Source organism: Motacilla alba, chromosome 8 (assembly GCF_015832195.1).
Source record: "Motacilla alba alba isolate MOTALB_02 chromosome 8, Motacilla_alba_V1.0_pri, whole genome shotgun sequence".
In the NCBI taxonomy this organism is placed as follows: domain Eukaryota; kingdom Metazoa; phylum Chordata; class Aves; order Passeriformes; family Motacillidae; genus Motacilla; species Motacilla alba.
Genome location: NC_052023.1, coordinates 6,663,973 through 6,690,104, shown reverse-complemented (window position 1 = coordinate 6,690,104; position 26,132 = coordinate 6,663,973). Strand labels below are relative to the sequence as shown.

Here is a 26,132-nt window from a genome sequence, read left to right as displayed (position 1 = left end):
TTATTACTAGAACACAGGTAAAGTTTAGGCAACAACTTTGTGCAGTCAAGTTTTTTCCTTTAGCACATTTTTAATTCGTCCTTTCCCAAACACACCATATATACAAATTGAATTTCAAATTGTATCCTTGGGCAGCAGAACAAATTTCACAAGGTAACCATCTTTTAAAACTCTTTATCTTTTGAACTAAAGATCTTGAGGTCATACAGCCTTCATGATTGCAAGGTGGGCAGAAATACCAGTTTTCAGGCTGTGGTATCTTACATTTTGTGATTTGTGTCTCATGTCATTAAAAAAATAACTTTTCATTGTCTAACATAGCAGCTAAATGATCACTGCACTATTTACATTTACTATTCATGCATCTTTTCTCATATGTACCTTTAACTATCAATACTCTACTTATTAATCCATGACAAGCTGTTAAGCAGTAAATGGAAAATTCTGGAAGTTGTTACAAAATTATCACACTCAATCTTTTATGAGTTCCTGAGGTCACCTTTCTGTAGGAACAAAATGGTTCTAGTTGCATCGCACTACAATGTAAAAGGGAGACTTTCAGGAATTCTAGTAGATGATTAAGAATAGTTAATAATGCTTAAAATGCATCTGTGTTGTCAATTGAAACAGTATTATGAGAAAGAAAAACATTCCACTGATATCCCGTATTTGATAAAATTCCTGCTGACGAATAACCTGAAACCTGAAAAAATATTTCTGTGGTAAGCAGCCTTACAGATATGTTTCTTCCAGTGCTTTACTGCCCAGGGGCTTTCCAAGGAAAATAAGAGGTCACCGTTTATGCTCATTACTTTCTTATTTATATCTTATGATTTTGAGATTACAGTTGATATTGATGGAAGTAGAGAATTAATGTATTGATCAAAGAGCATGTTTGGCACAGAGAATTCTTTGTGCAATCCTGACACTGTTATTTCAACCTCGAGGTAGAATTCCAGTGCTGTAAAAGAAGCTGAAAACTTGCACCTGGTATTTCACATGAGCCAGTAAATGCAGGCACATGAACTTGAACTGGCAAACTCTTGTGACTGTTTGGGTACTCTCACAAAAACATGCCTCACTTTCAGATGGAAATGGATAAGACTGTTCTTCATAAGTTCTAATAGGAATCAATAGTTGGGAGGCAGAATTGATGGTTAGTCTTAAGAATAATATTGTCAAAAGAACAAAGAGTCTTACATGGTTATTAAGCCTTTGGTTAAGAAATTAGAGGGCCTCAAACTTTCAGAGCACTAACATCTCAAACAGGTTTGCTAAAGGAATACTTCATTTTAAAGGATAGTTGGCCAAATTACGGAATTTGTGATAGCAGGGAATTCAATGGTCTACAATATAAACTCTCTGCCTGTCCAGCATTGTATTATTTCTGTATATTTCACACAGCAGACAGGATGGCAGAGGGATATTCAACCACTAACCACTAAGCTCTCATTATGTCCTACATTCCTTCCTTTCTCTAATTTTAACCTTTTAAAATTGAAATCTTCAGTTGCAGATTTTTTTGTTCATCATCCCATTTAATGTTTTTCAGTTTAGAAGGAACTCATATAACATCCTACTCCACACTTAGGACGTTTTTATTTGATGTATATCTAAAAACACACAATAATCACAGAGGTTTTTCGATTCAGTAGCAAGACAATATTCCTGTGTAGAAATGCCAAATTATTCTCCTATCTGATTGTGCTGTTGGGTCATGGAATCCTTCATGAAGACAAAGCAACTGCTTACTTTAAATAAGCCTATCCAAATCATGAATATAATGCTAGGTTTCTCTAGGGACAAGAAAAACAATCCCACAAAAAGCAAAATTATAACAAGCAACGTGCTGGTTGAACAGCATTTCATTTTCCATTCAGTAAGCAGTCAAAATAGAAAAAGACTATTGTGTTTGGTATGTAAATTTAAGGAAAAAAGCCATGCTGTTTTGACTCTATAATATGGATTATTTTAAACAAAATGGCAGCCATCATCAGTGTCTGTTGCTTTCAAGCAGTATATTGTACAGTACAGATAGAGTATATATCATGTTGCTTACACCATACCATAAATGTGTGTAGGAATAACACTCTGGCACCTGGAGCCAAAATGATCTCTCACGTTCTGTGGTGAGAATTCTTTCTAAATAATATACACTTAGCAAAATACCATCAGAGAAGTGTTTTCTACCCTGATGTTCTGCAAATTGAGGATTAGAAGTGATGCTCAGCCTTTCAGAAAGAAATCATTATCTAGTCATTAACTTTTCTTTTACCCTCCCTCTCTTCTTAAAAAACCAAAGTGTAAATGAAACTGTTTAAGAAATAACATTGCAAACAACTAAATGCTTATGCCCACACAAATGACTAAATAGGAAGGTGAAACATAATTATGTTCATTTACAGTCTGATTTCTGACATCAAGCACTGAGTGTGCTCATTCACTCTTTTATGGGCAAACACCAATTTTTAATTAATTCACTCAATTTGAAGAAACCAAGTCAAACTGTTGAACACATTCATAGCAATTATATTTTAAAACAACAGAAAGATAGTGAATATGCATCTTGTTTAAGTAAAATAGGAATCTCATTAACTTGAAAAAGATATTGCTCATCTTCAGAGAGAGGCAGATACAACAGTTACTTAAAAAAGGAAAAACTGAGGATTGGAAATAGTACAGTACACATAATTTAAACAGAGATAGTGTCAATTAGGTGGGATTATTAATACACTGGCAACCGAGTCTGTGGAGAAAGACATTGTTGAACAATTGTGTTTGTTTGTTTCAGCATAAAAGTCAGATGTAATTACTTTTCAAATGCATTCATTTGACACTCCACTACTGTTTCTGTAAGTACATTTGTGTGTCTGCATGCCCCTCAATATTATGATATTTTGAAGAATTTTGTCTTCTCTCCTGTTAAGTACCACCTATCCAGAATGTCAAGCATTATTCTTCAGAAGGCTGCATGGAAGTTGAGCATGCAAAAATGGGCAAACACACTGCTCAAACTGCAGGACTCTGCATGTTTACAAAAGAAAGCTTTTATACACACTCAGCTAAATCTGAGTGGGCAGCCTTGGGAACCTGACCAACATGTTTCTAGGCTTTTAAATGCATTTGTAGCATAGGCAATGATGATACACTCATTTAACAGGTTAATGTATTTAAATAATTGGCAAGCTTGATGATAAAAATATTTTTTTTCACTTGCTCTAAGCACTACAAATATATCTAAAATAACTTTCTATGGATTTTACTGTGGGGCCAAATACATGCAACCACTGCCTCATGAGATAATTTGCTTCTTAGCCAAAACTTAATCATAAATACTTAGTATCATTTAATCTCAGTGAAAATTTGCACATAATTGAGCTTCAAGTACAGTTTCAGACTCTTCATCATCCAATGTGCATCCATGATGCCTTTAATCAGAAGGTACTTGTAAAATCTGGACAATACTTACGCCAATAAATCTTCAGCATGTACAAAGCAAATCTTAGGGTAAGGGGTATAAAATCATTTGACTATAGCTTTTTAATTAAAAAAACAAATTTGTCAAGGCAGAAGCCTTCCTATGTTTCTGTATTTTCCCTGTGACTACACTTTTTTTTCCTACAGTAAATTATAACCTCATGTGAATCTCCTTCTGTTTGGTTTACCTGTTGAAAACATTCACAAAAATGCAATAAAAGGAGGCAATACAATTCATTTACAGCTCAGCACTGAGGAATGTGTGATCCATGCTGCTCGAGCTGTGAGTAATAACAATTTCCAAGTGAGGCCAGTAGTGTATACGGTGCACACCATTTTCTCTTCTTTCTAATGTCACAAGGTACAGTGGCTTCATAGGTGAGAGAATTGTGAAAAACACGCTGGCTTCAACCGGATGTCCCAGCTGAAAGCCCAGAGGGTGGTGTGAATGGGGTTACATCCAGTTCACAGGTGGTTTCTCCCAAAGGTCAGAGTTGGAGTCAGTTCTGTTTCATCTCTTCATTGATGATCTGGACAAGGGGATGGGGTGCACACTCAGTCTGTGACACCAAGTCAGGCAGGAGTGCTGGTCTGCTGGAGGGCAGGAAGGCTCTGCAAAGGGATCTGGACAGGCTGGATCAGTGGGATGAGGGAACTATATAAGGTTCAATGAGACAAAATGACAGATCCTGCACTTGGATCACAACAATACCCAGCAGCACTACAGTCTGAGGGCAGAACAGCTGAGAAAATGCCCCTGGGGTTCTGATCAACAGGGGCTGAACATGAGCCTGCTGTGCCCAGGTGGGCAGGAAGGCCAGTGGCACCTGGCTTGTACCAGCAATGGTGTGGCAGCAGGAGCAGGGCAGTGACTGTCCCCCTGTACTGGGCACTGTGGGGCCACACCTCGAGTGCTGGGTCCAGCCCTGGGCCCCTCATGACAAGAGTGACATTGAGGGGCTGGAGCGAGTCCAGGGAAGGGCAGCGGAGCTGGGGCAGGGTCTGGAGCACAAGTCTGGTGAGGAGCAGCTGAGGGAGCTGGGGGGGATCAGCCTGGAAAACGGGGGGATCAGGGGAGATCACTGTCATCACTGTCATTGATCACTTGTCACTGTCCACAACTCCATGGACAGAGGTTGTAGCCAGGTGGGGGTCAGTCTCTTCTCCCCACAACAAATGACAGAACACTCTGATTGCACCAGGGGAGGTTCAGATTGGATATTAGAAAGAAAATTCATTCCTAAAAGTGTGGTCAAGCCCTGGAACTGGCTACCCAGGGAAGTGGTAGAGTCGCCATCCCTGGATTAATTAAAAGAGGTGTAGATATGGTGCTCAGGGACACGGGTTAGTGGTGGGCTTGGCAGTGCTGGGTTAATGGTTGGACAAGAGGATCTTAAAGGTCTTTTCCAACCCAAACAATTCCGTAGTTCTATGGTTTCAGTCTTGATCACCAGGATCCCTACTCCAATCATATTAACTTCATTTTTAAAAGGCAAAATGTTGCATGATCAGTGAGGCCTGACCAAACAGGCTCTCTCAGAAGAGAATGTCAGATATCCTTTCATGTTTGAACTAACATTATCGACTGCTGCATGTTTACACACAAATAAAATGTTAAATTAATGTAGTTTATTTACACAGGTTGATGCAAGTATGTATGTAAACCAATGGGCATACTGTAGTTTTGCATAAACAAAACACTCCTCTTAAGGGAACTATGAATAAAAGCTTTATTTAGCACAGCAGTAATTTATCCTCTAAACAACTTCACACAGTTAGAGGGAATAAAGTGAAAAACAAAGGAATATAAATGATTAAAAGCTATTTGCTGTGATACTTTACTAGAAATGAAGATTACAGAGGCCAAGAAATTTCCAGTCAGTACAAAATGCTTTTTACATCTTTTAAATCTTTTGTTGTGCCAGTGACTACAGGTTGAAATGATTGATTTTCCTCTATGACAGTGTCTTAAATTGTGTGTCACCTAGTCAAAATTTAAAGCTTGATAGGTCCACAGTACAGTTTTAAAATCACTCAAAGAAGCTCAAAATTTAATTAGGAAAAACATTACACCAATTAAGGCAAAATGGTAGTATAAAATATTAAGGTAAAACATGTATTAGTGTGACATTTGCATTTTTATGAAGTATGAATCACAAAGAAATAAAAACTGCTGCTAAATTTCAGTTAAGACCCTTTTAAAAATCTTGTTTCCATGGCAATGCTGAGGATGTAAGATATGGATTTTTTTTATTTAAAAAAAACCACAACAGTTTAAATGAGAAATAGCAACATCATGGCCTCCTTTCAATTTCCTAATATGCCCAAGAGGCACAGAAAATAAGTCACCAAGACATCAATGCCAGGAATAATGCAGGAGGACAGATCCCTACTTATTCCACTGGTTTGCAGTCTGCTGCTAAACAAACACATTCACCAGTGTAATTCTGCTGCAAACACACTAATTGTTAACAGGCAACAGTATTTTTGTAATCTGGAGGCCTACTAGAGCCCATTCAATCAGGAAAGCTTAATAACAGCACTCATTACCAAGATGAGCTGAAATTCCACCACAAAGGCTACCTATGACAAAAGTAACCAAGTGATTATTCTTTTACATTCCAGATCTAAGAAAAGTTGTTCAAGTCTCTAATGAGTAATCAGGGATTGAGGTTTCTAGGCTACAAAAATCCTGTTATGGCAAAAAAGGCAGAAACCTAACACCCAAATCAATACTGTATTACTCTCTCCACAGGCAAGAGCTGCTGGGTCAGGAAAATCATGAAAAATTCATAGTGAAGGTGGTCAAGTCATCCATAAGATAGAGAAAATAATGCTATATCTAAAGATCCCTTGAGCAATCGAAGACATTTTATAGATTTCACCATGGATAAGTGCTGGTTTGTCTCATCTATGTACCTTAATACTGTTCCTCTCTTATTTCTAACAGTAAATGAGGATGGTCTGGTCTATATTTACTGCCTTTCCTATTTACTTTATTAATTTCTCTGTCTTTGTGCTCCACTGTTGTTGCAATAGCTACCCTCAAGAGAATTCTGAGGCACTCCTGCTAGAAGAAAAAGCAGGTAACACACCTTGGAGGAGTCCTCCACCTAAATTCCTCAGCAGGGAAGAGCTTAATTCAGGATAAGAGAGAAAGTTAGGAATGTCCTGCTCCTTTTTTTGTGACATCACTTCTGCCAAAGGGGAGCAAGCAACAGCCTTCATTTTTATCAAGTCAAAACTCTCAGGCATAAAAAAATAAAAAAATACAATTTTATTTCATATAAGGGAAATAGAAGGAAAAGAAGTGTTTCAAGACACACATATAGAAAAGATTTGAGCAGGATTAATTACTGGGTTTCCACATCTTCATTCCTCCTGCAGCATCAAATTTATGCCTAACAATGCAACAGTAAAAAAAGTAAAATGGCAAAGCAAGTCCCCCTGTACAATATATAATAAATTAAGTAATAAAAATGATCCCTAACAATACCAAGAAGTGATAGAAATCTAACCACCAGATAGAAGACACAGCACTTTCTAAAGGTTCATAAACATTTCTGAAAACTGGGGAAAGGTACATTCTTCCACAATGCACAGAAATCCAAAGCTTTCCAGTAGGATGAGCTGCACAGTTATCCCACACCTGTAAAAGATTTAAACATTCTATGATTCAAGACACAAGACACTTTGTGGAAAATGGATGCAGTCATGATTAAATCTGTTATGCCAAAATAAGATAAACAATGTAAGAAAGACCGTGCATCTCTCTGCCACTGAGGAAAAAGAATTAAATTAAGGATGAAAACTGCTAGTCCATTTTGTCAATTGTCTGCAGGATGCAGTACTGTCTCCTGTTCTGTAACAGCAATCCCTATCTAGTGAGCCATTTAAGAAACTGTTGAAGTTTTTTATTGTGTTTAAAAAATATTATTCACCTGTGAATGTATTTGTCCAAGTATATTGCCTCTCCAGATACACATTAGACTCAATCATGTGCAAGTTCTTGGAATAATCTAGAATATAATGAATAGAGGGGCAAGACACATTCTGTCTTAGACTTGAATGTGCTGGACATTCTCCTAGAACATTAATAAACATCTCTGACCTTGTTACATAATGCCAGTCAAAGACCCAGAGAGCAATTCTACACATCAAATGTATTTCAAGTTTTTTGTTTGGTTTCTTCTCATTTAGGAAAACTAGGAAAGAATATTGCAAGGAAAAAAGCAGGAAAAAAATTAATTTGGACAGTAGTTGGAGACTTAGCTCTGAAGGTGTATGCAATTTTACTTGAAAGCACACGAGAGAATTTATAGAGATTGGTGCCAAGGAATAAAGGCCAATTTTCCAAGGTGCTAATACTACTGAAATGTCACTAAAGTCAATGGAAACTCTGGTTTTTTTGCACTTCTTAGAAAATGTTTGAAAATAGCAAGTCCATAACAGGGACCTTGTTAAATCACTCGTGGCACCTGTATTCCCCTAGCAGAGCAAATACCAGCACAGAAAGCAGAGGTTATTTTGAAGTAGAGGGGTGAAATCAGCTGCAAGGAAAAAAAAAAGGACTTATAATTGGCATCATGTAGCATGATCAGGCAGTATGTATTCACACCATGGGCCAGTACCACAGAGGATGACACACCTCAATACATGCCACCAACACACTGCTGTATGAAAAAGAGTGTTCAAACAAAGCCACCAATGGTTGTTATTGAATGGTAGATCAGAATATTTAAAGGTGGGGTTTTTTTTAACTACATTGACCAATGTCCAAATCTATTAAAGTTTTACCAAAAGAGTTTCCCAAAGAAAACAGGTTTTCTAGAGAATGACACAAAGTGTCATGAATGACAACATTTCTGGGGCTGCCAGTACTTCACTATACACGGATTAATATTTTCACCTAGGGGAATATAGCAAAATGTTACCTTGGTGAGATGAGAGTACTGGAAATCTGTATCTTTGAGAAGCTCTGGTGCTTCAGTGAGAGCCACATGTGGGGCTGAAACACTGATTTTGTCAGAGCTCTACACTGCTACCAGCTGAACTCTGCTGATTCCAAAGTAACCCTGCCTGTGGCCAGGTTGTGCCTCAAATGCCTTATTCAGAAGTTTCCATTTATATGGCTTAGGTTTCAAGTTCTCTGGGTTAAAACAATTGCAAGAATAGCACAAAAGATGCCACTCATCTTATTTTAGCTCATGGGTATTTATTATGTATTAGCACTAACATGGTTATTTGCATGGCAGACAGAATTTTTCTTTTTTTTATTTCTCCCCACAGAAGTTCTTTAAAATATTCTGTTCTAAGACATTCTTATAATAACATGCAGATACAAAAAATATAAGTTTCATTAGAAAAGAAGGAATAATTGGGAAAGGGAATACACTATTTAAACAAACAAAATCAGTGTTTCTTGCATAAAGATAAGGATACTCCCTAGGAGAATGTTGAAAACTTTGTATTTGTTCTTGTTAATTATACACTTTATCTTCAAAACCAGGAAAAAATTCAAAATATTTTTCATTATTTTCCACATATATATAGCACATCTATTAATAAAATAATCTTTGGGTGTAGTAGAATACATTTTACAGCCTGATAAGCATTGCATTACACACAAAGTAAAATGGCTGTATCATTTACTGTGCTCCTCTCAGTTAATATCTGTAACAGCCTGCATCTTCTCACAATATTCTAACTTCACATTACTACAAAACACTATTTCATAAATTGTAAAGGTCTATACAAACAAGGAATGTATTTTAATACAGAAAACTTGACACTATCACTGCACTTTTCTTCATAAATATTCTTTTCTTTCTTTGACATTTTTTTGGCTTACACAACAGGGTGCCAAACATTTGTGACAGCTTACAATAGAAAAACAATATTGCTTTTAGTTAACAATGTTAGCTATGAATATATATTGACAGCATTTTCACTGCAGATTTGCTACCAACATAATACAAAGCAAATAGCATTCAATATGTTGGAACACTCAGGGGAATTAAAGAGTTTCAAAAACAAATTTATGGCATTAGGTGCTGAATGCTAAATCTAATGAAAATGCAAATTCAGAAGTATCTCCTGCACATACTTCATGCAAAGGAACACAGTTTGGCAAAGTGATAAAATTAAGATTGTTTAAGTCAGGAGAAAATTATGTTAAAATGCCTCTGCTTGTTTGGCTTTTTATAAAGCCAGTTTTACCACAAAGATAATTTTTTTCCAAAATTCTTTCTGCTTTTCTTCCTTGAAGTACATCAGAGGAAGATCATAAAAAAAAAAACCCTCTGAATTCAAAATGCTCCCAAATGTTTTGAGAAAATGCATCATTTTATAATTTTAATATTTGTAGCTTCACTACTAATCACATATAAACCCAAGCATCACTGTTCCCTTGAAACAGCAGAAGCTGAGTTTTCCATCCAACTCTGTACATTTATTATCTACAAAACAAGCAAAGGAACGCATGGAAATTATGATTTAAATCTTATAAAATACAGGAATTTACTGCAACATTGTAGTCTCATCTCCTATATATTAACATGTATTTTTAAAACCAAACATTTCTTGACCATACTTTATACCTGACATGACACTAATAGTTTTTAAACCATTTACAAAGCAAATTAAAGGAGGTTAACAATACCGCAACGCCAAGAAAGCAAAAATTGATCAGTTTTTTTAGCTATTGAAGTAATATTTTTTTATTAATTTTTTAGATGAACTTTATGTTTATCATGACTGAAACATAACAAGCCGTCCAACACTTATATCTAACAGTCCTTGTAAGACATAAAAATATTATCCAAGTTTTAACATAACTTGTTTAGATAGACATAAAATTATATTGTTATAAAAACAAATTCTTCATAGGTTGCACTCTGGTATTTCTGAAGGCATTTTGTACTCTCTAAATAACAAAGAAAAAAGGAAAAGAAAAAGGAAAAAGTATTTGTAGAACAATATTTAGGTTTAAGCACTGGAGTGTAAAATTATTAGAATCCATAATTATCAAACTCACTATAAGACACAGAAATTTATGAATTTTAGGTTTATTAGAAAGCTGAATGAAACACGTTTTAGGATTAAGCTTGGCCATCACACACAGTTTTCCATGAGACTCATACTACTTGCATTATAGAATAGCCTAAAGTGCAGAATTATGCAGTACTTCCCACTCTGGAGAGAGAGCCACAACTCCACATTTAGATCTGCAAAGCAAAATCAGGAAATGCAAAGCTTCCCTTTTGCTAAGCTATGAATTTCAAAATGTGCTTTCGAGCTCACCCAGTGCAATATGGACCCGTATTCTCCAAGCACTAAACGAGCTGATTTTTTAGAAGCTGAAAGACTTAAACTGGTGAGGATGGAATAAACACAGTTAATTTGTTAACGTCTACTCTGTCTCTTTTCACTAACTGTCAAGGAAATCATATTTTACATTTTTTTCAGTATGTGCTTGGAAAGGATTTCCCAGTAACCTACATTCAATCTCACTGAAGGGTGACAACAGAAATCAATATGTGTCTCTGAAGAATAATCTAGCCAAACATTTACATTTAGAAAATTCATTTGTATCTATGCATGAGAAATTCCTGGAAAAAAAAAAAAAAAAAGAAAAAAGAAATTATCTCCCTGCATACATGCCATCTCTTTTTATAGGCTGATTTTTATAATGCACAGGCTTTAAATCAATAAAATATATATACATAACTCCATGTAAAATAACAATTGACATAGGTAGGTAGCTATATTAACCTCTGGTTCAAAGAAATCCTTCTGCAGCCATAGGGAAGAGAAAACCCACAAGGAACAGCTATTGCAGTTTCATCCTGGATATTCCAAAGCCATGGAATTGCCATTCCACATGCCTGCCAGGAAGGATATTCAGTTTAATCTGGGCATTGAGGCGATTCTAAACCTAACACTGGAGGTACTCAGCATCACTGTCAAATTTGCAGGGCCAGGAAATGCCCGGCCACGGATCCCACAAGACTCTGTAGTGCTCTGATTGCGGGATTAGTTTTGCCCACAGAGTTCAGAGAAGATCAGAACATGAACACACAACAAGCTGCAAAGCTGGAATTCTGCTTCCCTGAATCACTCCTGAGTATGACATGGTCCTGCATGAAACCATGCAGGGAAAGGAAAACCTGCTAGGAGAATGTGCATGTTGGTGTGATATGTTACTTCTATGAAAGTTTTTATAAACATCTTCTGCAAAGCTTCATGAGACTTTTCAGAGGGACAATGAACACAACACCCTCCAAAAATTATACTAGACAAGCAGAAAATTGAATAAGTGTTCTGTAGAGGACCATCAATTCAAGACAGGTAAAATTGACATTCCAATAAAAGCTTGTTACAATGTTCAAGGTTAAGGCTCTGAATTCGTGCACTTTGGTATTTAGTAGGACAATACATATATTAAGTGGACAAAAATTTTGGTAGCACTGCTCTTCTCAAAGTTGAAAATTATAATGAGGAAGTGATTGTCCAATTTTTTGTCTCTTATCTTGGAAAATTATTAGGGGAAAAAGAGACTGGTAAACATGAGCCACAATCCTGCTCACTGACTGGCTTAGAGAAAACAAATATTTTGGGCAGATTATTTGTATTCCTTATACCAAGCCACTAAAAGGTGCAGAAAGATTATCCTTTCTATCACAATGTAAACGCCATTCAACAACGTGCACTAGATTTAGCAGAAAATACATGCAGTTGTTTTAAATCTATGCTGAATGTGTTCCACTGTATATACATCCTCTAGTAAAAGGAGTAATAAAAAACTCATTTCTACTTGAAAAAACCTGCCGAGTTTTAGTTCCTACATAACATAATGCATATTTAGACTATCATGTTATTCTGTAAAAGATGTCCAAACAAGATGATTTGATGTTGGAATAGTCATCTCAGAACAACCAGAGCAATGTAAGGTAAAATAATTGTCAAGTCAATCTCTAGCTTACACTTTATTGCAGAAATAAATTGAACTCTGCTCTAGCTTTTTGACACGTAATTCTGATACTAATGGGTTCAAATCCATTTCTCTTTGCTCTCCTTCCTAACAGGAAGCCTTATGTAATACTGTGTCAGAAATCTACCAGTTACTGGCTAATGTTTCCCTTAAATAAAAAGTCTCTGCCTGTAATAGTATTAACAGCTGCCATCAGTTTACAGTAATGAGCCACAGTTCATCATGGTAGTGCTACTATGAAAATTAGAAGCTTCCATGGAGCTTCTCAAATCACAAAAAAAATTACCAGGGCCATCCTGAGTGGTAGTGTACCAGCAGATGTTGCCTATCCAGGGTGTACAGGTCAGGTCCTAAACTGGGGGAACCGTACTCAATCATCAGAACCACTCAGCTGATTATTCTGTGTTCTGTATGTAAAATACAGCAGCTCTATGTTGAGTCAGTTTATAAATCCAGTGTTAGTTTTCCTTAATTTCTCAAAGCAAAAAAAATGCACAGTAATTTTACAGAGTATTTCACAGCTTCTTCAATTGATAAATTAAAATATATTTTGCTGGAAGAAACATAATAATTTTACCATATATAATGTAATATCTCAGGTAACCTATCCAGTTTTCCAGTTTCAATTAACAGTAAATACAAACAAACAAACAAACAGAAAAGTAGCTACAAATGATGGCATTTTAATTTTATTTCCTCCCTAAAAAATTGAAACTGCATACCTTAATGTGTGATAGCTCCAGAGTTTATAAACTAAGCATATATTTATAAGAAGTAGAGCATAGGAACAAAATGGATGGAATTTTTCTGCGGCATTTAACACTGTAGGAACTTTGCTCCCTCAGAAATCAATGGAAGACATAGATTATTCTGAATTTTTAAAAATTTAAAATTATTCTGAATTTAAAAGATACAAAAAACTAAAAGCAGGAAAGTTCAAAACATTTCATCTTCACTTCTACAATGTATGCTTCTACATTCTGATATAAAGACTTTTCAGTAATAAAAAGAAAATGAAACCAAATTTGCATGGAAAACAATTCACTCTAGAACTAAAAAAGAGAGTATTTAATCAGAAATCAAAAATGTTTTAAATTGAAAGAAAAGTAAGCATGTCACATCACTGACATCAAGATCATCACAGCGCTGATTTTGTTGATGACATCTATAATGTATTTTTGACATTTTGAGTGACAGATGCCACCATCATAGGAAATTAAACACACCTGGCCATTAGTTCCCTGGAGTCAAAAGGCAGTGTTAAAGCTGAAGAGTACAGTACATGTGCAATAATTACTGAACTCTGGAATCCGAAATGTTCTTACAGACACCTGGAACAGAAAAAGTTTTTGAATTTAACACTGCCTTGCCAAGAGTGAATATTTCCCCAGGACAGAAGTTGTTCTGGTAATGCTGACTGCTTCCCCTCTTTACCAACCTACCTGCATTCATTACTTTTAAAGGATGATACCTGTCATGACAGCTTTGGATAATTTCATGGAGATGCACACTATATTGCACTTACCAAAGTTTCACATGCATCCTCAATCTATTCCAAGCACAACTGAATTATTGATCCAAAATAAAATTATACGTACTTGAAAGGATTCCAACTTGGAAGAATCATCATTTATAAATCTAATTTTATACATGACCAATATAGGCACAAGTTTCCAAAATGGTAACATTATTTTTCTTCAAAACTGCAGTATGTTCAATAGATTTTTCTTTTTTTAAATGTTGAGACACACATGCAATCTATTTTAAATGTCATCACTTTTGTTTCTTATTTAACTATCATTTCATATGGCTTCCTCAGTAAGTAAATGATTACCTCAACTGCTATAGGTATCATCTAACCCCGTGCACTTTTGACTTATGATAAAATTGTACCACTTTCCAACACAGAGATCAGTAAAACTACTTTTAAAAATACAAAGGCACCTTTGAAATAATTAATTTTAATTTTTCATACAAATTTCAGATAATTCAAGCCCTTCCCTAACAAAAATCATATTATCAGGTGCTGTGGTACCACAAGGTCTTACAAAATTTGCATCATGATTCTGCCTCCATTCTTCTTTTCCCTTTTTTTTTTTCAAGTTGAAGGGCATGTGCTACTCAAAGAAATAATCTGCTTACCCTGTAGTAAAGCTGTTACTAAAAAAGATATTATCCGAATGCACTCACTGCAGCCTCATGTTTCTTGGCAGATAGACACAGATTTATGCAGGTTTATATGTAAAATCTATATATATGCACACAAACACAGCTTTAAGAAACTTGGCCAGTGCAGGATATGTAGTGCAACATTGTCACACACAGGGATACCATTGGATTAAACAAAAAGCAACTTAAGGTCCAGACTTTTGCTACTTCTAAATTCCAAAAGGAATCCCAAAGGATACAAACAGATAACTTTTATTTTGCTCAACTCTTGTCATATTTGCCAGTGAACACCAAAGAATTTTCACTGAAATAATTCTCTAATTGAGATTAATTTTTTTACTTGATTTTTCCTGATGAAAATGTTTCAAAACATCTTTGGCTCCTTTTTAATCTTACAAAAGTGATTATAACTTCAACCTTTATGCAGTATTTGCTTTTCTCAAAGGGAAGATAAATCATAACATTATATGACATGATAATGATGAATGATAATGACTGACAAACCCAGCAGCCTTAGATGCACGTCAAAGTTTAAATTTTAACCAAGTTCAGCCACAAGAACTGAAATCCACTATTTGATAGCTAAGAGAAAAGGAAAAACTTCACTCACATATGAAACAAATAAAAATTTGATACTGCTCTAACTAAATCAATACTAACACTACAGTAAGCCGGAAACGAAAAGTTATAGCAGTGATGATACTCACAGTTACATCTTGAAGTCAAAATGGGAATGTGAGCTGGCAGTGTCAGCTGGATTACTGACACCCATTTAACCTCTTAAATATAGATGGTTTTCAAGAAAAGTATCAGAACTAAGGAAACAAAATAAATTCATATGACAAAACAAAACTGGGATGTGAAAAACATCAGGTTTTGCCTACCGGTGTAAACAGTGACTAAAATACCAAAATACAGGAAGAGTTGGGCATCTCTTTCTAGAGTGCTAAAAATTCACGTAAGAGTACATATAGATGGGTAACAGCTGAGGGCTTCCTAAACAGGGAAAATTCAAATAATCTAGTGATTTCCATGCAAATTATTATAAACAGATATTTAGAGAGATTACACAAGTTGTACAGAGGAGGATTAATAAATTATTAATGTAAATTATTAATAAATGAGTGATGTATACCTAATTAATTAAGAAGGTAAAAGCAATGAAACACACGAAAGAAATTATGCATTTAAGGTTGGTTAGGAATGTTGCGAAAAATGCTTTATTCATTCACTTCAAATGTATTCACTTAAAAATTTCAGATGTGTACTCTTTCATAAAAACATGCCTTTTTACATATGCATTTTCCAAAGCTAGGTAAATGCAATACAGCCTTTAATGCACAGTAAAGAAAATATCTTTCTTCTCAAATGAGAAGCTGGAAAGAGTATAAGATGTTATAAAGCATCTTGATACCAGTAACTTAAATCCCCAAATGACAGTAGAGCAAAGCACGTCTGCTTAAGAAGAAGAAAGTAAAAAGGTAGCCTATTTCCAACTTTAGCCTGCTTTTGATGTCATATTCACTCCATCTTACTTTGGATGCAGCTTCTGCAGGAATTAACTGCACAGAATGAGTTCTTAGGTCAGAAAAAAAGGTTGAGTACCTCAAATTATGCCTGCTTTTCTTTTTTTCCTCCCTGCTTCTCCAAAATGTGTCAGTTGGTATAAAGAGACATTATCTCTCCCTATACACATATCACTCATATCTTTAAACAATCACAGCTGTAGCACCATAAAGAAGCAGTTATCTGCTAAGGATCATTGAGTTGTTTTAGGACAGGAAAAACAGGCCTGAACATATTATAAAATCCACTGTCAATAACAAATATTTCCTGAATATCTAATCAATTAAAGACAACAGAGACCTTACAGCCTTTTATATTTTAAAAAACAGTGTAGGAAAAAAAACCATAAAATTCTACAAAGACAGTTCCATGCATTCATAATAATGTCCAGCTATGATAATCTCTGTCTTACCTGGGCATCCTGTTTAAAATTCTGAAGAAGAGGCTATCCTTTTTCCTGGTCCATACTCACACATAAAAAACCCCAAAAAAATTCGTAAGTCAAAATTCTAGTTTCAGTCCAACAGCAACTGAAGTAACAGGAAAAATGCCTTTGAAGTAAATAACATTTGGTTCTTTGATTTTAACCTCAATCTGGATTGATTTATTAACTGTAAGTAATGATCAAATCCTAGCTGCCAAATATCCATTCTTTTCCTCTATCCTTCTTGGTATATTTTGTCAGTACCTTTGTGATGAAGAACTCCAAATGTGTTTATCAACACTTACAGAACAAAATTTGGCACTATTAGGAAACCCCTTCTGTTGGAAATTCTTTTTTTAATCTCAGTGAAAATACCATTTCTCAACATGATTCATCAGACAGCACAGCTCCTTAGGGTACACACACACAGAATTTGTCATGAGGCCTAGATGTGCATAAGTTAGTGATATAATATGGCTGCTGTGTGTTAAATCAAAAATCCTCAAATATTTTTAATCCTTTCATTGCTTTCTTGTATTTAACTCTTATTTCCCTCCAAATTACTCAAAAGAAAATTTTCTAGGACAAAGATCATCTTTTTCCAGTGTGGTTACAGTAACTGGAACAGTGAGTGTCAAGCACTTGAGAAGAATTTCTGGCTATGGCCCTCAAAAACAATAATCATTCTTTCCACCTGTAAAATCCTCCAATATCGGTATACCAGCATATTTTTTATAATTTATCACACATACACACATTTCTTTTTTTTTTTCCCCAAAAAGCTCAAATGAATCACTGTTGCTAGTAATAGCATTAAAGCCATTCTAGCTCAGAGGTAATCTTGCACCTGAAGCACTGTGTATTTAAAATACTTGAAAGGCAATTGGGAGATGAAATTTGTTCATCCAATTTCCGACTGCGCAGAGAAGAAATTTAGCAAAATTGTAGATGGCGTTAGAAGGGCCATGGCTGAAGTGAATAGGAAGCAACCCCTGCCCAGTAAAGAGCATTATCAGGAACACAGAGCAGCCTGTGACACATATATAATTAGAGAAATTGGAGGCTTTGCCCATGAGACCATGTGTTCCACAGCAAATCCTATTTCCTTCACTCTCCCTTTCATGTATATGTGTAAACCATACAAGTCTATATGTTTTCCTTACATGTAACATATCAGTCTCTATTTTTCTTTTCCAATATTGGTGTTAATTGAATTCACCAAACAAGTAACAAAAAAGAATCATAGCTCACATCTTTTCAGACCGAGTACCAAGTCAGAAACCGTGTAAGGAGACCAAAAGTCCAAATTTTACATCATGCAGGTATCTTACATGATGGCTCATTTTCCCCCATAAATATGAGACATTAGCGCTTTTTTTAAATCTTTTTTCCTTGTTAAAAAAAAGTAAAAATAAAACTGACAACAAAAAATGTCTGATGTAGAAGTCCAAATCATAAGGAGGAAGAAATTAATTTACCAACTTCCAAATTAGAAAGTCTGTTGGTTTTACTTCAACGTCAGGAAGTGAACATCAAATAAACCAAGTTTATAATAAAATTCTAAAAATAATTCTGGAAATATTAGAGCTGTCACTGGTATGGCACAGAGCTTAGCTCTATTACCTATGAAGCACAACAGTAATCTCAGACATACGTAACAGGAGCAAGGAAGCAATCACTCTAAAAAAGACTTCTGTATGATAGGGAAAAACAAATTAGGCCTGAGTTTCCATAGTGATACAGCAACAAAAGGCTGCTGCAATTTCCAGCTGTCTACAGTGAGGCAGTAACACAGCAAAGGGACTCGAGCCCCTTCTCTCTAAATTGGGATTAGCATACTCAGAATTATCCATTAAATTTTAGTTCCGCACTATAAAGAAAATATTGAAGGAACTGGAAGAGAAAGAATAATAATAAAAACAAGAAGTTCTGCAAGAAGCAAAATTACTAAATGCTATGGATTTGGATTTCATGGTTGGATTCTCTGGTATCTTAAAAATGCAAATTCCAATGAGTACTTTCTCCTATTCATCTCCTCTGTGGATTCTCTGATGTTTAATAAGAAATGATCTCATACTATAGCCTGTCTGCCAGTGGGAACACTAATGGGTCTCTTGCCCATCTGGCAGCCTGTTTTCCCAAAACGTACAGGAATTCCTGCCCAGCGGTGCTGAAACTGGCCAAGAGTTAAGAAGCTATTGAAGGAGAAAAGAGAGGAGAGGGGTCAGCAGCCATACAAACACCTAGGCTAGCAAGTAGACAGTGTGATCATATAAGCTTTACTTCCTTGGGAAACTGGGCTAATTATCAAAGGACTGAAAGATTCACTTATGATGAAAGTTCAAAGGCCCCAAAGCGGAAAAATACTTAAAAGGTAAAGTGGTCTATTGGATATAGGGCTGAAAGAACCAAACATGATAGCTAGGTTGACACACAAATGATGAGGAATGTTATCATTCACAGAAATATAAATGTTAGTCAGGGATGATGAGGATTTATTTGTACCAAGAGGAGTTATTACTAAGCAGAATTGCAACTGGGAATTGTGGGATTAAATAAAGGAAAGCTTTAGGCTAAAAATCAAGCAACACTGTGAGAGGACTCTATAAAACAGTTTTGAGACATAGGAAATGGAAGCTCCATGTCTTAAGAAAATTAAAACCAGAAGGAAGCAACGAACCTGTTTTCTTATGGAATAATGCATGGATTGTAAGATTAGCTGGAATGTCTAATTGGCCTTTCTTTTCATTTATCAGTAGATTAATAAGACAAAATTTTGTATTGCACTAATAGGCAATACAAAAAACAAAAGTAGCTATTCTTTGTGAGTCTTTATCCAAAAGGCTGAAACCAGACCTAATATATATAAATGTATAGATGTGCCTTCTTCACACTTTACTTCTATGAGATATCAAAAATAAATACAATATTATCCAGGTAATGATTTATTGAGAGCTATTAAAATATCTACTTTTACATATAATGTGATCAAAAGTCCTCTGTATTTGTATTAGTGCAACATTTTGAAGCAATACTGAATAGTTTGGGCTTCCTTGTTACTGTTTTCTAGTAAAACATAAAATAATCAAAATGCAGAAAACAAATTACATTACACAGTATGTTTGATGCAGCAACTTCTAACTTTCATTTAATATAGCTGAGCTGCAATGACTAATGCTGCCCATGGCCTGTAGTACAAAGACCTAAAAAAAGGTTCCAGACTAGATTATATCCAGGCAGGTCTCATTTTAACGGAAATTGGAGAGATGAGAAAAAGATTATAGGAGCACACATTATAAAAACAGACCTCACAAGTCAAACTTAATAGTGGAACCATTCTCTTTCATGTAGACAACCATGAAAACAAATATCCTGTAAGCACTAGATATATATTGTATCTTTCTACCCGATCTCTTTGCCTCCTTGAGACAGATTCCCATTCATCTCATGACTATATAATTTGATCACAGTTGAGTAAGGCACAGCAGGGGAAAGGGTCTGTCTGATAAAGTAGCAGGCTCCAGGATGATAGATAAACAATTTCATGATTTCCAGTTGTAACAGGAATGATACAGTGCTGGATATTAAGATATTAGTCTCATAGGAACACAACTATCAAGCTTCCGCAGGTTTTTTTTCTTACTAAATATGTTTTATTTCCATTAAATAAAAATGACAGACTGATTCTGATAAACTAAGGCAGGCCACCAGAACAAAATTCAAGGTACATGTGAAAAGTGAAATGAATTTTTTTTTAATTTTTCAATGTGAAAGTTATATACTAACTTTTATAAGTGATAAAATAGAGCAAGGAAGTTTCTTTCTCAAGGGGCATCTTTACTGCAAAAAACATTATTTAAAAGTAAGCAAAACAGTTGCCTATCAATTTGCTTCACATTTAAACCTCCTCTTTCACAAGGGACACATTGACAAGCAACTCCTCTGCTACAAGTCACTGGGGAAATGCCTGTTTGCAAAGCTACCCCATTGTTCTACAGGTATTAAATGAAGGCTTGAGTGATAATATTTGAACAGCTATGATGGACTTCTTTTTTGTATAATAAACACACATATTTGGTTAGAATACAAAAGCACAAATAAGTGGCAGCCATTATTAATACCAGCTCTGTTAGTTGGCAAAAGTTATACTGTCTTTGCAATTACCTCCTGTCTTGAATAGCTGAAAAGCATGGTCATACCCACTCCTGCTGATACCTGCTTTTATTTATAAAAAAATTCAAAGAAAAAAAGATACATTTTAAAGACATTTTTATTTGCAAACCTGGGCTGGCATCTTTTTTGTTAAAGAAAACATACGCTGGAGTAAGGAATTTTTGAAGCTATCATATCATCTAATTTATTATCACTTACCTGTGATTCCTTCACGTTTTCCACAGTGAAGTTGAACCAGACTCGGAAGCGTGGGTTGCAGGTGTCTGGCCTAATGAAGAGGTCATATTCAAACTCTGTGACGAGGTCCACCCGGCCAAGGTTCCCTATCAAGAACAGAAGAAACAGGATGAGTTTTAATGAATGGCTGATCAATTCTCTAGGAACAACACTGAGAAAAGTTTTTAAAACTTCTACCTCCACTGGTTAAAATATACAAGTAAAGTAGGCCTTAAAACAGTTCAGAATTAGTTTTTAAAGGTAGTTCAGAATTATTGTTAAAGGCTTCACTGTAGTCATAAAATAAAATACGTAGCTACATGCATATGAATACACCAAAAAGAAGACAACACAGATTTTTATTATTCAATCAAATTGACCTTCTGTATCCTCTTATCTGAATACTCCAATTATGTGTTCTAACATAATTGTTTAGAACATAATCCTTTTAATTGTTTCCTTTTTTCTTTTTTTTACTTTTCTAATGATGTCTCTGCATATCTTTTAGTCCCCCACCTGTTAGGATTTCTTTCTTTCCAATTGTTGCTCATGTTCAAGTCTCTGTAACATTAAAGAGCCCCCAGATTTCTGCCTGGCCCCTCTAGCTCTAAGCATCCCTCTCTCCCCACAGATGGTCCAGCCTTCATCTCTTCTGGGATTCAAAAACCATCTCAATCCTCTTCCTTCACCATTTACAGACACTATCACCTCCTTCCAAAGACACAAATGAGATTTTGCTTCAGCTGGTTCCCAGTGAAATTCATGGAATCGTATTTTTAAATATAGTCAGAGCTACATTGTCCCCTATGGCATTATTCAGCAGGCAACCACACCGGCTATAGAAATGAAGTTCAGCACTGGAAAAACCCACTAAGTGCTTTTAAATTGCTGAAATGGCATTTTCCTTTGAAGTGTGCCAAGATTTTTAGAGACAGGGTTTAGACTGTCCATTTCATTGATACACTACAAAAATAAGACTTTACATTTTCCTGATCCAATCCAAAACCCATCTCATCTTGCAAGACAGGACCGTGTTTTAGCTCACATGCTAAATTATATTTCTTTTTTTAAAAGTAGCACTGAAAACCTGGGTTTATGGTTTCAAATATATTCCAGGGGTTAGATATACCTTCTTGGGTTGGAAACATACTGTTGGGTTCTAATGTGTATTTATAAGGTTATTTGACCTAAATTATTCCCTCTTCAGCAAGTCCCACTGCAGTCAATAGGACTGTACTCTGGCAATACATCGCTCAATACCAGCATGAGCAGCAAAATTCAGCTGATCTGCTGCTCTGAGCTGGAAAAAAAGAGGGGAAAAGAAATTTTTAATTCTGTTCATCAACACAGTTCCAGGATTTCTACCTTATCCTAAATTATTTCTGGCTTTACTAATGGAACATGCTTAATCTTCTCTATTTTTAATGTTATCCTCTACTTTTCTACCCACATTCTTCTTTTCAGAAGAAAATTCTCTCCACTGCTTCCCTCTGCAGAGGCCTGCTCCACGCTCTCAATCTGTTCCCGAGGGCTCGCCTCAAGGAGACACGTGGCATTGGAAATATTTGAAAAAACAGTTCTATTGCAAAGCCAGAATGCCTCTGCCAAACACAAATAATGTCACCTGCTGTGGTGGGTGTCCGTGCCCAGGTGCTGGCAGTGGGCTGCAGGCCTGGCTCCTGGGGAGGCTGCGCTGCCCCTGCTCCTTCCAGCACTCCCAGATGGCTCCAGAAAGCCTCACCCACGGCACAGCCCAGCCCTCAGCCCAGGTGGTGACAGTGCGTCCAGTGAAAGGCAAAATGTACACAGGCAGAGGGGCGAGGGAGCCTGAGGAGAACTGAGGAGGAGGAGGGAAGGGGATGCTCTGGGAGCCAGGAGAGAGAGCCTCGTGTCCTGTGGGGAGAGGCTGGAGCAACTTGGTGTCTCCTGGAGGAGCCGTGACCCACAGAGGACCCAGGATGGAGCAGGCTGGTGTCTCCTGGAGGAGCTGTGACCCACAGAGGACCCAGGATGGAGAGGTTGGTGTCTCCTGGAGGTTGGTGTCTCCTGGAGGAGCTGTGACCCACAGAGGACCCAGGATGGAGCAGGTTGGTGTCTCCTGGAGCAGCTGTGACCCACAGAGGACCCAGGATGGAGCAGGCTGGTGTCTCCTGGAGGAGCAGTGACCCACAGAGGACCCAGGATGGAGCAGGTTGGTGTCTCCTGGAGGAGCTGTGACCCACAGAGGACCCAGGCTGGAGCAGGTTGGTGTCTCCTGGAAGAGCAGAGGCCCATGGAGAACCCAGGCTGGAGAACCCAGGCTGGAGCAGGTGCTCCTGACAGGACTGCAGCCCTCGGAAGGGAAAAGGCCTAGGGTGGAGCAAGGGAGCAAGGAAGGATCAGCCCTTGCTCCTTGCACAGCTCCTTGTGTGGGGAAGATGATCCTGGGAAACAAGGAAGGGCAGGGAAAAGGCGCTGGTTTAGTTTCTCTTTGATTTTTACTATGCAAACTATTTTAACCGGCAACAAATGAGTCTCCCCAGAGCAGAGTGTTCTGCCTGCGTAGGCCATTGGTGAGTGCCCTCCGTGTCTGCACCTTGACCCAGGAGCTTTTCCATCTTATTTTCACCTCTGTCCTCGAGAGGAGTGGGGGTGAGAGAGCACCGGGTGGGCAAAGCCAACCCACCACAGCTCCTGGCTTTAGCTGGAGTCCCTGACACATCTAAGTGCATACTCTGCCACAGAGGTCAGACCCATCCCTTACTGACAACTGAACTCAAATCTGAACGTAAACCATGATTTCCTACAGACTATTATCCAAAGTAAATGGGAATGGTAAAACCAAGCTATTCTGTTATAATACTTTCAATTAAGTGAATTTGTTTTGCTTTATTTTTCATTAAATGTCATGTGTAAATGACATAGCTGGCATAATAATATTCTTTGGCTATTTCAGGATTTAGGTAGTCCAAGGTATTCATCCAGAAAGTTTAGATTCCAGTTGCATCACAGGTCACAGATTTAGACTTCTCTGGACAAAGTTTGGGGTGTGAATTCACTTCAGCCTGAGCTGTGCCTGTGATCCTGGCAGATTCTCTAGGTTAAGGCAGCAGGCTGCATGAACACAGATGGTGGGCTAGGTCCATCTTGTCAACTAATAAACTAATATACATGCCTCCCAGTAATCCCAGCAATTCCAGATACGGATTAAGTTATCTGCAGCAAATTTTGATGGAATTACTCCTAAAGAAGGACACAGAAGCAATTAAATTCATACTTAAAGTTCAAAGACCATTAAAAACTTGTACTGCAAGGCATAAGAAACTAAAAGATTATTAAGTGAATAATTAAAACAGAGCAAAATGAGACCTTGATTTTGACCTTTTGCACATATCAGTTCCTTTTTCAACACCAAGCTAACCTGAATTGGATGGGGAACAGATGACCCACTCAGAACCGCTTTACAGGGTCCTCAGGATCCCTAAACTAGCACTGGCGAATTGTACCGATGTCAGAGGAAATCATGGATGGTGAAGAGCTGGTGTGCTGAAGCCACTGCCATCCAGTCTGCTCTGGAAAACCCACCTCAAATCCAGCAGAGCACTTAAAATATAATCATCTGTGTGCTTGACTCCTCAGGAGCCCCAACATGATTTTCTGTCTTGATTTGAATCCCTTCCCTCCCAATGCCCTGTTTTTTTCCTTTTGTGAGTTTATTGGTTTATTATTAGTTTTTGCCTCTTACCAGGCACACATCAGCTGCCATTGTCACCTGCAGCCCTCTGCAGTTTGGTGTCATTTGGACATTTCATTAGCCCACTATTTCTTCTCTGTCTTCCAGATGCTAAAGAGGCTGGACTGAGCACTTATGCCTCCGGTAACTAATTCAACAAGTTCCTTGTGCTCAATAGACTATTGTTTGTAATATCACAGCCTTTGCTCACAATCTGTCAGCCTAATTTCAGCCCACATAGCAATGTCATTAAACAAGACAGCAGTTTTGGTACAAAGAAGCCAAGAACTGTAGGAACAAAACACCTCCTCACTTTAAGAGATGCTTTGTACAAAACTGATAATGCCACTGAAAAACATTTCTTGGTGTCCAAGCAAGGATTTAAACTTACCAATGTTAATCTCATCAAAAAAAAAAAAAAAAAACCAAAAAAGAAACTGCACAGTTTTTTAACCTACATTGTGCTGTAATCATGGGAAATGCATTTATTCAAATGGATGAGAATTATATTCCAATACCACAGGTCCCACAATGACATGCATTAGAAACTATGGAACAGGAATTAAAACATTGATTACAGCATTCCATTTAGATATTAAGCCATTTTAACATTTTAACACTGAAAATAAACAATTTATTTCATAAGTGCAACAAAAACCACCTCTAAACTGAATTTAATTTTTTTTTCTTTTTGCTAAATATATAGCAAGAGAGAAAACAATTTATTAACTGGGTAGACAGCAAGTTCCTCCTGTGTCCCAGGAATTTCTGTGCAATTCCACAATGCATACACTGTACTTTGCAGCACCTGCAGCCAACAGGCTCTGGGCTGAAATTGTGGCAAATGTAAGAGAAAGCCAGATAGCACCAATTTTGTGAAAGGGATGTACCAACAGTTTTCAGTCATGATACAACTACTGTATGACCCCTCATGTGCACAGTTCTTATTCTGTGTACATTGCTACTCTGGTCACTTGTGATATCCGTAAGAGAGTCTGTTCACAATCTCATTGGTTAAGTGTCTTCTTCTAAAGTCAGAGAAAAAGTCACACTACTGAAAGATCAGCTTTGCTTTACTTACTGCTTTAATTCACTTTACTTCACTCAGGTGGGCATGAACTCATCACCACTTCATTCCACAAATACAAAGTTGTATATATGAGAGTATACAGCATTCTTCAAAGCCTCATCACTCCATATCTCGTGATTAGCACTATATTTGGTGGTTTACATTATAAAACACAAGATATTAATGTTATTTAAGGTACATGTATGATTAATGAACTGATTAATGAGACCTGCAAGGGAAAAAAACCCCAACAACATTATGAGCAATAAAATCTGAGCTGGTTGACATTCTAAGACAATTCTTGTTTAACTTTTTTTTTAATAATTTGGGTGCA

The 26,132-nt window shown here is 36.8% G+C and overlaps 1 protein-coding gene across 1 annotated transcript in view; it reads right to left on the bottom strand.

Moving 5' to 3' along the window:
- Window positions 1-26,132, bottom strand: part of BEND5 (BEN domain containing 5) — an 883,422-nt gene that overhangs the window by 815,331 nt on the left and 41,959 nt on the right. Inside the window, exon 3 of the mRNA XM_038144486.1 lies at window positions 21,000-21,124. Within this exon, the coding sequence (XP_038000414.1) occupies window positions 21,000-21,124 (125 nt within the window). The remainder of the gene's footprint in view (window positions 1-20,999; window positions 21,125-26,132) is intronic.